At 40.1% G+C, this 16,322-nt stretch overlaps 1 protein-coding gene across 5 annotated transcripts in view; it reads left to right on the top strand.

The window, feature by feature from the left end:
- Nucleotides 1–16,322, top strand: part of lrba (LPS responsive beige-like anchor protein) — a 189,284-nt gene that overhangs the window by 21,727 nt on the left and 151,235 nt on the right. For all 5 annotated transcript variants that reach the window (XM_034231378.1, XM_034231381.1, XM_034231380.1 and 2 more), the window contains exons 2-8: nucleotides 5,635–5,866; nucleotides 7,536–7,636; nucleotides 10,723–10,818; nucleotides 12,698–12,819; nucleotides 13,589–13,715; nucleotides 14,434–14,553; nucleotides 15,968–16,114. In XM_034231378.1, coding sequence (XP_034087269.1) covers nucleotides 5,635–5,866; nucleotides 7,536–7,636; nucleotides 10,723–10,818; nucleotides 12,698–12,819; nucleotides 13,589–13,715; nucleotides 14,434–14,553; nucleotides 15,968–16,114 — 945 coding nt within the window. The remainder of the gene's footprint in view (nucleotides 1–5,634; nucleotides 5,867–7,535; nucleotides 7,637–10,722; nucleotides 10,819–12,697; nucleotides 12,820–13,588; nucleotides 13,716–14,433; nucleotides 14,554–15,967; nucleotides 16,115–16,322) is intronic.

Here is a 16,322-nt window from a genome sequence, read left to right as displayed (position 1 = left end):
TGAATGTTATGAACCTTTCACTGATCTCTGAAATCCATTTCTACGTTGGTCCCACTTCATGTGAAGGGTTGCTTACTTTACAGACATTGTGACTGTATTGCAACCAGAGCCTGATATCATGCATGCATATCGCCTCATCTACACCATCAGAAGCTCGTTCCCTCTCATCAGTGCTAGCACTAGAGGGATTTGAGTTGGACAGATGATCTGCTGGAGGCATTTCAACCCTTCACATTAGTATGTTGGAAATGTGAGTGATCATCAGCAGGATTATAAGATGTTGTCATATCACTATTCATGTTTTCGGTCACTGTGATGGATGTTTGGGTTAGGGTGGGGGGGGGGGGGGAGCTCTTGTTAAAGAATGAGCTGGCACTGCCTCTGGTTGGACAAGATAGCTTGTTAAAAGAGATCCGGTTAGAAGAGCCGTTGAAAAAGTAGGCCAGTGGTGGTGAAAACATGGTCACTCTGACAACCCAATTTATGCTGGGTTGTAATAACACACAGGCTGGTCTTAACAACTTTACCATATCCATAAAATAACATTTACATTTTATAATCAATTCAGACCTCATGACTAACAATCCCAATCTGACGGATGATATCAAGTAACGGAGCATTTCAAATCTAGATATAAGCCATCTGACAAACTAGAGAGATGCTACATGGGAGCACAACATTTGTCACTGGGCGTTCTTCTATTGTCTGTATCTCCAGTCGTCTCCTGCAGGCAAATTACTTTATATTTAAATGATTTCTCCCATAGAACTTAATTGCAGTTTCATTACGGAGAGACACACACACACACACACACACACACACACACACACACACACACACACACACACACACACACACACACACACACACACACACACACACACACACACACACACACACACACACACACACACACACACACACACTGGATAGAGCGTCTCATCCCCCTGCAGCCGTGTCTTGGCAGCTGCAGTGTTTCTGCCTGTTACTTTTAGCTGGGTAATTTCCTGCCCTTTGGTGCAAAGTAGCCATCATTTGTTGCTTTTTCTCATCTTCGGCATGACATGGCTGTCTGTAAAGATTTAGAAGTCTGGCCTGTGTAGTTCAGACCTCAAATAGCTTTTTAGTAAACGTCTACTTGTTATGGTCTCAGTCCCAATGTCTTGCTCGGTGTGGTCTTTCATAGGATTTACACTACACTCGTACTTTTGGAATAAATACATGCTTTAAAGTTTCTTCGAGGAGTTTTTAACTTGTACTTAACAGTCTCAAGGACCTACATAAGTATCAAGACGAGGCTATTTTCCCTTACCCTAACCCTTTTCCAAAAGAGAGTGACACGCAACAAGAGGCCCTGTAACCGTGACACACATACACCGTCAATACCTCATCTCTCATTCATACATTTGAGTTGAATGAAGGAAATGTGTACTGGACCTAAATGTCCATCCGAAACAATCAGGCTTAACTGTATCTTCTCTTTCTCAATATGCTAACCTTTTCACCCTAGCGAAGCTAAAAGCATTTTGAAATATTTGTTTATAGATATTTCCACAAATGACTTGCATCCCCACTGCATTCAAGTTTTTTGGCAACTTTTTCTTTGCAATCTGAAAAAAAATGGCGGGTAGGAACATTAGTTAGGACACCAATTTCCCATCAAAGTTCCATTTTGCATTTCCCCAACCTCTTTTATGCAGCCTGTAAACATGGCTGTGTTTGTATGTGGTAAATACATTAACATCAAGTCACACATTGTCATTGTTGACACTGGGTTTCATATCTCAGATTTCCAAGAATCCTCACACCGTCATTGGTACCTGATGCACAGGTTCAGCTCAGGCGACAGATATGAATCCCGGTTCTGGCGTATCATCAACCCCTGTGATCCTCCAATGTTGTTCTCCATGGAGACCATAGAAGCCTGTTTGTGCTTTGTGTTACGGCCCAGTGGCTGCTTGGCTATTCAGCCATGATTAATTCAGGCTGGCCTCGGGGGAGAGCAGCCAGGCTAGGTTACTGCGCCAGGGATCTGGTGTCTCTCTGCCATAAAGACAGCTTTTTACCACAGAGCTCTGCTTGGCTCTACAAGAGGGTAGAGCTAGCTACCGTTCACAGCTGTTCCTAAAATAGAGCAATGTAAATGATTTGAACTGAACAATCAAATAAATTGAAAGGTTGTAAACCTCTTTGCCAATGCACCATTAGATGTTCTCACTTAGCTATAGGAAAATGCACTTTGTTTTGAATTTGCATCATGGTTCAAAATATTACAGCCGATTAATGGCAGCATAATTTAGTCTTTTTGTAATATAAAGTATTCTTATTGTATATTGCACTTTGTTATACCCAGTTACAACCTTGACGTTGTGATGTTTCGCACCAACATCACACCGTAAACAACACATAGTTTCCAGGTTTGGAGCAGAGTGCTGCCTAAAGGCCCAGACACACCGGGCCGATTTCGGCCGTCGATAGATGTCTTGCCGTCGATGAGCGTCCTGTCGCCCTACTCAGATTGGTGTGTCCTGCACCGGCGTGTATTTTCGGCCGTGCCGACACCTTCCGCCGCCGATTCGACATGTTGAATCGGGAGGCTGTCGGTAAAAGGCCGTCGGCAAAATAAATCACTCATCACAAGTTCCCGTAAATGTTAGCTCATTTTGTCAGTCGAGACATTGCTGGTGAATCTCTTCAAACAGTACCACCCACTGTGAGATAGTATGACTAGATCATAGTTTAATTTGTCCTTAACCTCTGATTGCAGAGAATGACAAACAAGGTCCAATCTCAGCCCTGTATCTGTGAGTGTCTGTCACTGCGCTGTGCCACTCTGTCTGCATCCATACATGCGCTCTCGTCTCCTTGGTCAACTGACTTTGATGGATGGTTGACTCATACACAGTGTCAGGCTCATACATCAACAGACCTGGCTGCAATCTATCCCCAAAGTTAATACATGGCACAGTGTGGCACAGTGTGATTTATCAATGACTTGCTGAGAGACAAAAAAGGGAAGAAGTCAAGTTACCTGGTGCATGTGTTATTACTTTAACCCTGGCTTGTCCTTTAGACTAAATTGTCTGGTCGACATTTAGACTAAATTCACTTCGTTTTTAATTTAGTAATTCCATTAAAAAAAATGACTTGATATTAGTTTGCCCATCTATCTATCTGTTACTATACCATTAACTAAGTCTACTGATTTATGCAAAACTCTGACTTAATTTAAGAGATCTTTAATCCAAATGAATATCTAAAAAAAACTAGTTGGATCCATCCATGCTGTTTTGGTTAAATGGGATTTAAAATATCTATATTATAATTGGTCTCTAACCCAATACAAGCTATTTTGAAATCACATTTTTGTTTGGGGTCTTCATAGAATTCATATTTTTCAATGCGATCATTTGAAAGAATGCTTTTAACACCCACAATACTATATTAAAAAAGTGCATCCAAACCTTTGCAAAGCTCTCCATGGAAAGATAGAAGTAGGACGAAGAGCGAAAACATTGTTTTTTTTGGTAGGGCTGTGCAATTAATCGTATTTTAATCTCGATTACGATTTTGGCTTGCAACGATTACGAAAACAACGTAATCGAAATAAAACGATTATATTAATTAATTATTAAAAAAAATTTAAATTGGTTTTTCAGTTGAATTATACTTAAAGTTCAGGGTAATCAACTGTTAAAAACATACTGTTCACATATTTTTTTTTCAATAAATGGATGTTTTCCAAGTAAATGGATAATCGTTTTTAATAGTCGTGATATCAATTATTGACCAAAAATAATCGTGATTATGATTTTTGCTATAATCGCACAGCCCTAATTTTTGTTCAATCCAACCTTTAAATGACCTCAAATTACAGTAAAGTTCCTTTTTTCTCCTGCTGACCTCTCATAGCCTCACAAATGAATTTAAGGGGAAGATTTTCCTGTCGCGGAGTTATTGCTCAAACGATTACTCAATGGAAGGAAAATTAATTTTCAACAGTCCTGCTAATAGAATATAAAATTGAGTCATTCATCAAAGTGAAAAGGCTCAACATTTTGTGTTTTCAGCTTCGTTAATGAAAGAGTGGGGTTTTTAATCCATATCCAGAAAGATAGATGCAGATATTTTGTAAAATAAATATATTTAGATTCAAGATCATCGGCATTGCAAAACTCAATGTAAAAATGTATAGAATTATTAAAAAAATGATCTCATTAAACTACAACAATGACTGAATTCTGTGTATTTGTAATGGTTTTATTATTTGTTACTATACATTTTGGTACATGTTAATTTAAATAAACAAAAGCGTAAGGACAAATAAAATAGGCTTTGTGTAAGATTGATCTATATGGTTCTAATGTTAGTTGACATGAAGAAATGAGCAGACCTCTGTGAGAGGAGGTTAAAGGGGACAGTAGGTGAGGTGTGTGTGTCAGTGTTATCATCACTTTATCCACTCCTCCTCAAGGATGTTGTGGCAGCAGCATACCCAGGTTCCCCTCCTTCCCTATCTTCTACTCAACACACATGCCCACTTTATCCAACCTCACTCATTTTAATGGGACAGTTTCCATTCCCTGCACCAAATCATATTGTTTTCACATCCAGCCCGTCTAATGGGCTGCTACGACAATCTCGCATTCATTTTTTTCTGTCCAGTCACACCTTCTTGATTTTAACACGACAGCCTTACCCACAATATTAATATGGCACCAACATTGTTATTTTCCTTATCTTTTTCTATTAGGCAGGGTTCAATAATAAAAATGTCATCACAACTATTAAGAAGTGACAAATTATGACATTTATGTTTCATACAATTTATTTTCACACACAAAGCACATTACTCCACAATAAGACAAGCCTTTTAGCTCAGTGGCTCCTGAGCAAGCTCCAGCTGGAGGTCACTGCTAAGGCTGACTTACACCATGTAATGCATGTGCTTTTCCCCATGAATACAATTTGTGTTTATGATTCAAGATAAAGGCTTGTATAAAGGTAATTGGCTGCAAAGGAAAATGTGTTTATTCTGTTCTCTTTGTACACAATAAATACATTACTGAGTGTAAATATGTTTACACACTGATGCTGTTTTAATACAGGGACCAGGTCACTGTGTTCTATCACTATGCATTTTCTTAAAGATTAATTTGGCATTGCTTCGTCAGATTCTGTAATATGTCACGGCTTCCTACAGGAATAAACAACCTCCAAATGAACTTCTCAGTGTTTGAGTCTGTCTGGATGTCTAAGTTATTGGAACTGATGTTGTGTGATATATTTTGCCTCTGGGTTTATCTCGGTGTCCCAAGGCTAGTTGTAAACGGTTGAATCTGCTGTCAAACAAACACACACACAGACGGACTGACAGAGACCTGTGTTTCTCCCCTGACCTTTAACCCACTTGGCCAGCAGCAGCTCTGATGCATGATTAATGATCTGTGCACACACGAAGTAATGTGAACACATGTAAAGGCTATTTCGAAACTTGTGTTTTGTTTATTATTGCTATTGTTTGACTTACTCAATAACTGACTGAAACACCTTGTCTCAACTCCCCCGTCTCCCTCTTTTCTCTCTCCCTCTCTCCCTCACTCCCTTCCCTCTCTCCTTCTATCCCTCCTCCAGCTGGTGGGAGGCCAGTTTGACCTTGAGATGAACTTCATCATCCAAGAACCCGACAGCATCGTGTGCATGGTGGAGCTTTTGGACAAGTGTGAGCCCACCTGTCAGGCAGAGATCTGGAGCATCTTCAGCGCCATCCTCAAGAAGAGCGTGCGCAACCTGCAGGCGTGCACTGACGTGGGGCTCATCCAGCTGGTGCTGCATCGCATATCCACCACTGACAGCATGATCGCAGGTACCTAGTGACAGCACGTTGTGCGAAAAGTAATGTGACTGCAATATAAATTAAATAATAACATTTATTTTGTAAAGTTAAAGGCAGCGATTTCTTTAAAAGGGTTGTCCCTGATTATATGAATTCCCAGCACACATGTTTGTCACTTGGATGCATTAGTTTACTATTTGACTCCCAGAAAGAGTCATGGAAACAGCATTTTAATTCATGTGTACCAGAGATCAGCTCAATCGTGTTTAGGGAATTCAGCATGGGAAATCCTAAAATAAAGACTAATATGCTAGAGAAATGAACCTAACATGACCAATTAGTGGACTCATTGACCAAGGGGGGTAAGCCTTATTATGAAGCAAATATATGGTCTACAGCTCCAAACCCCACAGGTCCCGGTAGGCAGGAAAAAAGTGTCTAGCTGCTTTGAGCTCTGTGTGAAGTGAGAACAAGTAAAGACATGAACTCCAACCTCAGGACACAATTGAGTATTTGGAAATATAGTAACTAATTCTAACCCTTCCTATCCACTCTTCCCATATATTGTGACCTCATGGTTTCGTCCTTCATGAGTTCATATACAGAGATGTATTGCAGTCAAAACAGACAACACACTCCTCCTGTACAGACTCCCCAGAGTCCCAGTGTAGTTTGTTGCTCATCTGCAAATTAGTCAGAATTAATCCTACAGTGTTCGGCTCAGTGAACTTTTGCGAGCTAGAACAGCGCTGGCCTGGAGGGTTTGTGCAGCCAAGCAGGGTGATGCAGCCCAGTGCTAACTAGGCAGCTGAAAGTAATGATCATACAGTAGTAATATCCACCACAGTACAAATGCTCTGCCCTTCCCTGAGAACTGTCTCATAGAACTGAAGCAAATTATTTTATTGATTGACATTTTAAAATGAAAAAAACAATTTTATTCATATTTTACACAGTTTTTTTCAATATTTTTGTTTATTTTCTATACTTTTCCGGGAGTTGAAAGGTGACAGCAGAAAGATATGAAGAATGACATGCAACAAAGGTCTCCGGCTGGATTTTTAATGTTGCAGTTTATGATCAATGCCTCAAAAACCACCGGGGCACCAGAACTTTGACTTTTAATGTTGCTCTTACAGTAGATGTGCAGACTGTCTCTTTCTCTCCTCACATCCATGGACTGCTCTGAATCAGTCTGTTGCGTAACACATAGCTGAACAGCAAATATGAAATACTTGTGTGCATATACTGGTACTAATACTTTGCACGGAAATAGACCTAGCAGATAAAAGTGCCACTCATTATATTTAAAGGTTTAAACCAAGGCTTATGTATGTGCACACTACTCATATCTGTCATACCATGCCCTGTCATTAGTCCGTAATAACTAATGAAAGAGGCTGCCGACTCCCAGAGTGCCTTCTCTATTTTACCCATGTTTTTTTTTTTAAATGTCTGAGCTGCTTAGCTTTTTGCTTAACCTCTGCAGCTTCACTGTAATGATCAAAATGCCAATAAAGATTATAAAAAGGAGCCGGATTTCTTTAAAAATAAAAAATCAGGTGCCAGCTCAGGAATTATTATATATATTTGGGACTCATTCTCACTTCTAAAGTAAATGATTGTATCTTCTTAGTCTTTCTGTGTAATTATAACACACAATGTTTAACCCCTTTCTGAATGTGTGTGTGTTTTGCAGACCTACTGGTGGACATGTTGGGCGTGCTCGCCAGCTACAGCATCACAGTGAAAGAGCTGAAGCTTTTCTTCAGCAAACTGCAAGGGGAGAAGGGCCAGTGGGTGAGTCGGAGTATTCCACGGTGATCTGTCTTGGTTGTCTGGAACCAGCGTGAGGAGTGTGCTAGCTACAACTGCTGCCATCCCGCAGGCCACTGCCCTGGTCACAGGGACAAGATAAATCATGTGAAACCAGGCTACTACTCTGCCAGAGCACCACCACATTAATGATATTCGGTTGTTCATGGTATATCCAAAAAACATGAATTTGCTAATATTAAGCAAAATGTTGAGAATTGGCTTTCACACATTTTAAAGTTTTCAAAAAACAGACTGCCTATGCTGTTTTCTGTCGGTGTGTGTGCACCTATAAGGACATAGCCCCAGTGAACTCAAGATGTATGATACATGTACTGAAGATAAGGTACTACATCTTGGCAGGACCCGTGGCACACAGGGAGAGACAGATGAATGGAAGTAAAGTAACCCATCAATCTCTGACCGTAATCAAACTGTCAAGGAAATGGGGCTTTTATTCTCCTAAATTTCACCTCACTCCCACTTTCAAGCCGCTCCTGCCAACGCTCCTATCGTAATTTCATCTTTGGGAAATATCTAGGGTGGTTATGATGATTGCAAAACTTTAACTACAAAGTGCTTTGCTATTGCACTCTATAAACCACAACCCTGTTGAAAATCGTACAAATATATAGTATTTTTATCACTCACAATAAACAAGCTGCAATATCTGGATCTTTAGAGCAACATATTTGTGATATTATGAAGTAAAAGGAGATACTAAATTCAGAGTGTGCTGCTTAGCAAATCTCTGGATGTCAAACTTGATGAGGTCAATCAATCAATCAATCAATCAATGTTTATTTATATAGCCCAATATCACAAATGTTACATTTGTCTCAGTGGACTTTACAGTTTGTACAAAATATCAGTATGACAATACGACACCCTCTGTCCTTAGACCCTCACATCGTACAAGGAAAAACTTCCGGAGAAAACCCACAGTTTAAAGGGAAAAATGGGAGAAACCTCAGGGAGAGCAACAGAGGAGGGATCCCTCTCCCAGGACGGACAGACGTGCAATAGATGCCGTGTGTAAATTGAAAAGATAATACATTTGCAACATAGGTAGTCCAAATGTTTGGAAATGCATGTGTGTATAATAGGAAGATGAATCCACGAGGATATCCATCCAGGACCTATGATCCAGGACCACAGCCACGACTCAAGATCCAGGGCTCGCGATCCAGGACAGAGGAGCGCAGGATCATCCATGACTCCGGATCCCGGCGTATATAGACACCAAAAAGAAAGACATTTGGGGAAGCTGGGTTAATCGGAACATGAGAGTACACAGGTATAGACAGAGAGAAGGAAGAAGTAAGATGTCCCCCGACAAACTAAGCCTATATCAGCAAAACTAGGGGCTGGATCTAATCAGCCCTAACTATAAGCTTTATCAAAAAGGAAGGTCTTAAGCGCACTCTTAAAAACGGATAGGGTGTCTGCCGCCCGAACACAAACTGGAAGCTGATTCCACAAATGTGGAGCTTGATAAGAAAAGGCTCTGGCTCCCATTGTACTTTTAGAGACTCTAGGAACAACCAACAACCCTGCATTCTTGGAACGCAATGCCCTAGTAGGACAGTAGGGTATAATGAGTTCTTTAAGGTAAGATGGCGCCTGCCCATTAAGGGCTTTGTAGGCGAGAAGAAGAATTTTAAATTCTATCCTGTGTTCTATAGGGAGCCAGTGTAAGGCAGCCAGAACAGGAGTAATGTGGTCCCTTTTCCTAACTCTGGTTAGTACACGAGCCGCAGCATTTTGAATCAGCTGAAGCGACTTGACTGACTTCTTGGTACACCCTGATAATAAAGAGTTACAATAATCCAGCCTTGAAGTAACAAATGCATGGACTAGTTTCTCTGCATCGTTTTGAGGCAAGATATGCCTGATTTTTGCAATGTTACGTAGATGGAAGTAGGCGGTCCTTGAAATTGATTTTATGTGGGCGTTAAAGGATAAATCCTGATCAAATATAACACCAAGATTCCTTACAGTCTCACTGGAGGCCAAATTAATGCCATCCATAGTTAGTATATCCTTAGATAATTTGTTTCGTAGATTCTTCGGGCCAAGTACAATAACTTCAGTTTTGGTCGTGTTTAACATCAAAAAGTTTAAGGTCATCCACGTTTTTAAGTCCTTAAGGCAGTCTTGAATTTTATTTAGATGATTAATTTCATCAGGCTTGATTGATAAATATAGTTGAGTATCATCCGCATAACAATGAAAGTTTACAGAATGATTCCTTATAATATTGCCTAACGGAAGCATATATAATGTGAACAAAATAGGTCCGAGCACTGAGCCCTGTGGCACTCCATGGCTAACTTTGGTTTGCGTGGAAGATTCATCATTGACACGTACAAACTGAGAGCGTTCAGATAGATAGGACCTAAACCAGTCTAAAGCAGTTCCCTGTATGCCAACTAAGTGCTCTAGTCTTTGCAATAAGATATCATGGTCGATAGTATCAAATGCAGCACTGAGATCAAGCAAAACAAGAATAGAGACACGTCCCTTGTCAGAGGCTATTAGAATGTCATTTGTGACTTTAACCAGAGCTGTCTCTGTGCTATGATGTGTTCTAAAGCCAGACTGAAAAGCTTCAAATAAATCATTGTTTTTTAAGTAATCACACAACTGTTTTGCGACCGCTTTCTCAAGAATTTTTGAGAGGAACGGAAGATTAGAAATAGGTCTATAATTGGCTAAAACCTCTGGATCGAGGTTGTGCTTTTTAAGAAGCGGTTTTATCACTGCTACTTTGAATGATTGTGGAACATAGCCTGATAATAAAGACATATTCATAATATTTAATAAATAAGTGCTAATTAATGGAAAAACTTCCTTCAACAGCTTAGTTGGAATTGGGTCTAACATGCACGTTGATGGTTTAGAAGAGAGAAAGGTAAATTTAGAACAAGCAGAACCAAAGCTGTACCTGCTTTAATCATTTGTGGCATCATGCATAACAAGTAAGTGTGTCATTTGGGTTCATATGCTTTCATGTGCCTGTGTTTTGAACACCATCCGTGGTGTAAATACGTTGTGTTTTCTTCCCCCAGCCTCGCCACGCAGTGAAGCTTTTGTCAGTTCTGAAGTACATGGCTCACAGGAACGGCCCTGACTCATTCTTCAGCTTCCCGGGGAAGAACGCAGCTGTGAGTATACTTCATAGTGTCATACAATGCAACACAGAATATAAAAACATCCCATAAAGGGTGTTTGCACATGGGTGATGAGCTGGACTGCGCTTTTGAATGTTTCAATACATTAGCATCAATATTCCCTGCTTCATATTAATGCAAACAATGCAGATGCCAGCAGATTGTGGAGCCTCACCATGACTGTTTCCCAAAATGTAAAATAAGTTCTTTATTCTTCCCATTCTTATACATACATTTATTATAAACTGATGGTATGAAAACAAGTGAGCACTTTAGATATTACACGATGAGTTCTCCTAAATCATTTCATAGTAATTGCTTTCTAAGCTGATTTCCTGTGAGCCAGCCATTCACTGACCCATGCAGTGTTTCAACAAGCTTCACAGATTCTCTTAGTTATTTTCTACCATTACAACTCAGACCATTTTACAGCCTTTTGTACTCTTGCTGAAATGATGTCAAGTATCTAAAGATTGAGCTGTTTAAATGCATGATGCTTTGGCTGTTGGCTTTTTTTCAGCTTTTGGACTATTCAAATCATGCTCTGAGAATTTGGGTTGTACCTTCCCTACATATTATCCCATTCACAACCTCACTGTTCTTTGTTGATCAGGCCACACAAACAGGCTGTGTCCTTTCCTTGCCCTTCTATAGAAACATAATGTATTTACTTTAACATCCTTTATTTTGGTTGGAGAGTGGCATACTGTGATGAATTCTAAGTAAACAACATGCCCTTGCACTTGTTGAACAAAACACAATACAATATACAGAATCATTTTCTACAGAAAAAAAACACTTAAAGGTGGTGTAGGTACGTTTGAGAAACCGGCTCGAGATACACTTTTTGTTGTATTCCATGGAATGCTCTTAACATCCCGATAGCAATGAATATCTTAAGTGCTTTGACAAAAAATCCATTAAAAAAATGTAATCTGTGGAAGCCGTGGCGCTGTAAAAAGCACGACCAATCATTTTAGCCGGCCCGGCTAAAGTAACTGGATGGCCTACCTGCCTGTCAGCCTTCCATCTCGTGCACAAACTTATCCCCTGCCCTCATTGGTCATGTGCGCGTTCGTGTGTGTTGGAGGAGGGGCTCTGTAGGAAGTCTGAAGGAAAAGGCAGATTTTTTCCGGCTGCGTACTTTCAAATTCTAGCGCACTCGAGCTGGTTTCTCCATTCTTACCTACCCTACCTTTAAATATCAATGTTTAATGATTTTTATTAAAAGTAAAATGTGTCTGCTCTCTAGTTTTAATGGCACAGTTTGTGTCATCACTGCACTGAAACCTTCTCTCTGACTCAATACATCAGAACTACTCTTCAAACAATCATTAATGCTACACAGAAAAAATGATAAAAACAAACGGTATGTAAATGTCTTCAGACTGAATCTGTGTTTAGGAGTAAAGGACACATATTGTCACACTAAGATTAGTGCACTTTTTATTGCATTACATGTTCTTTGTACAGGAAGCTATGTAATTGTGTGCACCATTGAATGTTGCCTTGGGCAATGTCAGGCCCCTTACATAGTGTATGTGATTGCCAACTTCTGTATATAACCATCCATTGCCATGGTGACGGTGCTTTTACGAGTAAAAGCAAAGCAGGATTGGGTCTGAGACCTCATCTTCCTGTGTTGCCCTGCTTCACACATTCATACACACAAAAACATTATTTAGAGAAATATATTTCAAGGGGCCTTTGCTTGATTACTTTTTGTGGCCTTTTGACATTCATTTCCCCCGCTTCTGGTTGACCTATTGTGACCTTCTAACCCAACTGTTTTTTTTAAGTACATTTTAAAATGATCACTGTTCCACTACTCATACCATGTCCTCTTTTCTGTTTGTATTTGTCTCTCTAATAGGCTATAGCTCTGCCTCCTATAGCAAAATGGCCGTACCAGAATGGCTTTACATTCCACACGTGGCTCCGCATGGATCCTCTCAACAACATCAATGTAGACAAGGACAAGCCTTACCTGTACTGGTAGGTAACAATGCCAACCTATGAATAATAGATGCATTATTCCCTTTGTTTAGCATTAAAATGTTATTTTTTAATGTATGCGTATCACATATGCAGATATGAGAACTTTGCTTAAGGATGTAACACAAAGAGAGGAATTACATGAAATGTTTCACCACAGGTGTATTCATTTGAATTAAGGTGTCTAAGTTTGTACTTATGCATGTGCACATGTCACCAGTAAACAAAGATGTATCATAAACTCACTCCCAAAAATATGCTGCAGCCTCACAGATGAAAAACGCTTGTACTTCTCTCTCCATCTTCCCTGTCTCATTATCCTTCGCTTCCTGTCTGTGGAGCGGAGAGTTGGTTGATCTTCTTTTCAACCAATAATTAATTTCTGTCAAAAATCTAATTTATACAGCAGTGATCTGTTTGGGCTCCTGTGAAAATGATAACCGACTTGAGTGGCCAACGAGCTGCTTGAGAGCATTTGTAATAAAAGCTCCCCTTCAGCCTTGTGCCCTTTTTTAAAGAGATTAATTCACTAAATCACACTGCCGGGGCCCATCTCGCCGGGGCATGCAGAAGGATGAGAAGAATCTGTGAAGTTGAGAAATGATTGTTTGCTATCTTTATCCTTTTGAGACCCTTTTTAAAGTGCTTATATGATATATTAGAGACTACAACCCGTGTTGCCCTTGAAGGCAGTCGGCTTGAAAGTGTGCAGCCTCGCTCGGAAACTAACCCTTTGTGTTTGTTTTCTCCCTTGATTTTTATTTTCCAGTTTCCGCACCAATAAAGGCATGGGTTACTCTGCACACTTTGTGGGGGGCTGTTTGATAGTGACCTCATTAAAATCCAAGGGGAAAGGGTTCCAGCACTGTGTAAAGTACGACTTCAAACCACAGAAGGTAGGAAAAAAACAACGCAAAGCAGAATACAGGCATTGGTTTGGTGACCCAAGCACATGAAAAGACAAATCCTGGATATGTCTCTGTAGATGGATCACAGAAATCAGAATCACATGCACACACTCAAACACACATGTGCACTCACAATAAATCTAGACCTGGCTGTACGAAGGAACTGTCACACCTTACCTGACTCTGGGGAGAAGCTAAGCTAGAAGGAGGAGGGAAGAGGGAGACCGTAGAGAAGGATTATCCAATACCCAGAGTCCCTTCCAGGCACAACATACTCTGGAAACCATTGCAGTCCAAAACATCTTTTGCCTGTGGACAATTAAAAAAATCCTTCTCCTTCCCCTGGGCAGAAAGACATCACACTACCTCAATAAACCTCATGAGGACCAAACAATCACTTTAGTTGATTTTTTCAATCTATTTTTAGTGTCGTCTTTTATGTCCGGAAGAAATCGTAATAACCTATTTTACTGTGGTTACTCTGGTAACCCATTTCAGTGGTTGTCAGGCTGAGGAGGAAACCAGAAATCTAAGTAGGTGGGATCATAGCTTGAGGGGACAGAGTCTTGAAACATGATGGAGGCTAATTGAGTAAGCTAGAAGATTCTCACCACACGCTGACTTATTGATATCTTGTTGTGTGATTGATACTCCAGATAAACAGTTTCCCATTGTGAGAGTCTGCTTCTTTCTGTTTTTTCATCAGTGGTACATGGTGACCCTCGTTCATGTGTACAACCGCTGGAAAAACAGTGAAATTAGCTGCTTTGTGAACGGGGAACTGGCTTCCTTTGGAGACATCGCCTGGTTTGTCAACACCAGTGACGTAAGTGAAAAACTATTCAAAATATCTTACGCTATTTGTAAGTCACCCAGTAGGGGGCAACAGACGTTTCAGATTGATATTGGTATACAGTACATTCTCATAAAAAAGCGAATACTTTATATTGTAGACGGCTATGTGAGACAGTGGAGGATTTGTAACGGTTTAAGTCTGTTTCATTACCTACACTCCAAACACTCTTATTGTACGGTCAATATTAAGCTAAAGCCTGCAAACGGTTACCTTAGCAGCACAAAGAGAAACTGTGGAAGATTCTGCACCAAGCAAAGAAATAGTCTTGCACTTACCCCTTAAAACCAGATTTGGTGCTTTTCGAAAAATAATGTTTTCAGTTTTTACTATTCAAACAAACAACACATGCATTTTAGTTTTATATTGGTACATTTAAATGTACTAAAAGTAATTTTGTTTGTTTTTGGATAGAGCAAGGCTAGCGATTTCCATCTGTTTGAGGCGTTATGCTAAGCTGAGCTAATGTCTGCTAACTGTACTGTAGCTTAATATATTCAATGCAGACCCAAAAATGGTATCACTGTTTTTATACAAGATATGACGAGAAAGTAAATAACATATTTTAGACCGCCTACTAATTCTTTATCCAGCCCTTTTCTGTGGATGTGTTCTGTGTTTACTTGTGAATCAAAAAATATTAATGCTTGAATCATCTGGCAAGATTTTTATGTACAATTCCACCTGCGGCTACATCAGGGTATAGGGCATGTGGGCGCATGGAACAGTTTTCTGTCAATATCAATTTTAGAACCAGTTATTGCTGCGGGAGTGTGTACCAAAAACTTTAAAATAAACCTCACTCGCAGATATCTAATCTCACTCTTTGCTTTTGAAGGGTCTGGGGGCCATTATTTTCATCTATTAGTATGGGGTAGCACAGCGGAAAATGACTACATATATTGCACACACCCTGCTCCTCTCACACATCACCATATGAACTCTGTCACAATCCCTAGGATTGCTTTCTGTCATGCTGCGCTATGAGATTCTTAAATCAAATTTTGTCAGGAATGAAAACGCCTCCACAGCGCAGTGTAATCCTCTTGATGTGACAGTATGTCCCGAAAGCAAATTAGCAATTTGATTGAGACGTGTCCTCATCGTTCTCAACACTTCTGCCTCACTGACCATGACCAGAGGAAGATGAAACGGTATCAAGTTAGCCACAGTATGTTTATAGTTTGGGTCTGTGTATTGCCAATTATAGCTTGTGTTGCCATGAATACGCCTTTTCCCTTTGTTCATTCAGGCTATTTTTGGTCTTTTTATTCCTTTTGTTCCTGTATCAATTCCTTATTTCTTACTCCCTTGCCTTCGTCTTAAATTTTATATTTCAATTTGTTTTCTTCCTAAAACCCTACCTCCAACCTCTTTCCTGCTACAGACATTTGACAAGTGTTTCCTGGGATCGTCAGAGACGGCAGATGTCAACCGTGTGTTCTGCGGACAGATGGGGGCAGTATACCTGTTTGGAGAGGCTCTCAGCGCTGCTCAGATCCTGGCCATCTATCAGCTGGGGCCGGGGTACCAGGTGGGCATTAACCCTGAGATGGTTGTGTGATAGATACTTATTACATTACATTGCATTTAGCTGACGCTTTTATCCAAAGCGACTTACAATAAGTGCATTCGACCAAGAAGATACAAACTCAAGAAAACAGAATCATATCATCAGGTTTCATAGAGCTAAAACATTTCAAGTGCTACTCAACTAGCTTTAGATAAGCCAGTCCTTTGTT

This window comes from Gymnodraco acuticeps, unplaced genomic scaffold (assembly GCF_902827175.1).
Source record: "Gymnodraco acuticeps unplaced genomic scaffold, fGymAcu1.1, whole genome shotgun sequence".
Lineage (NCBI taxonomy): Eukaryota > Metazoa > Chordata > Actinopteri > Perciformes > Bathydraconidae > Gymnodraco > Gymnodraco acuticeps.
Note: the sequence above shows the minus strand (reverse complement) of the source record. Positions and strands in the feature narration are given on the sequence as shown.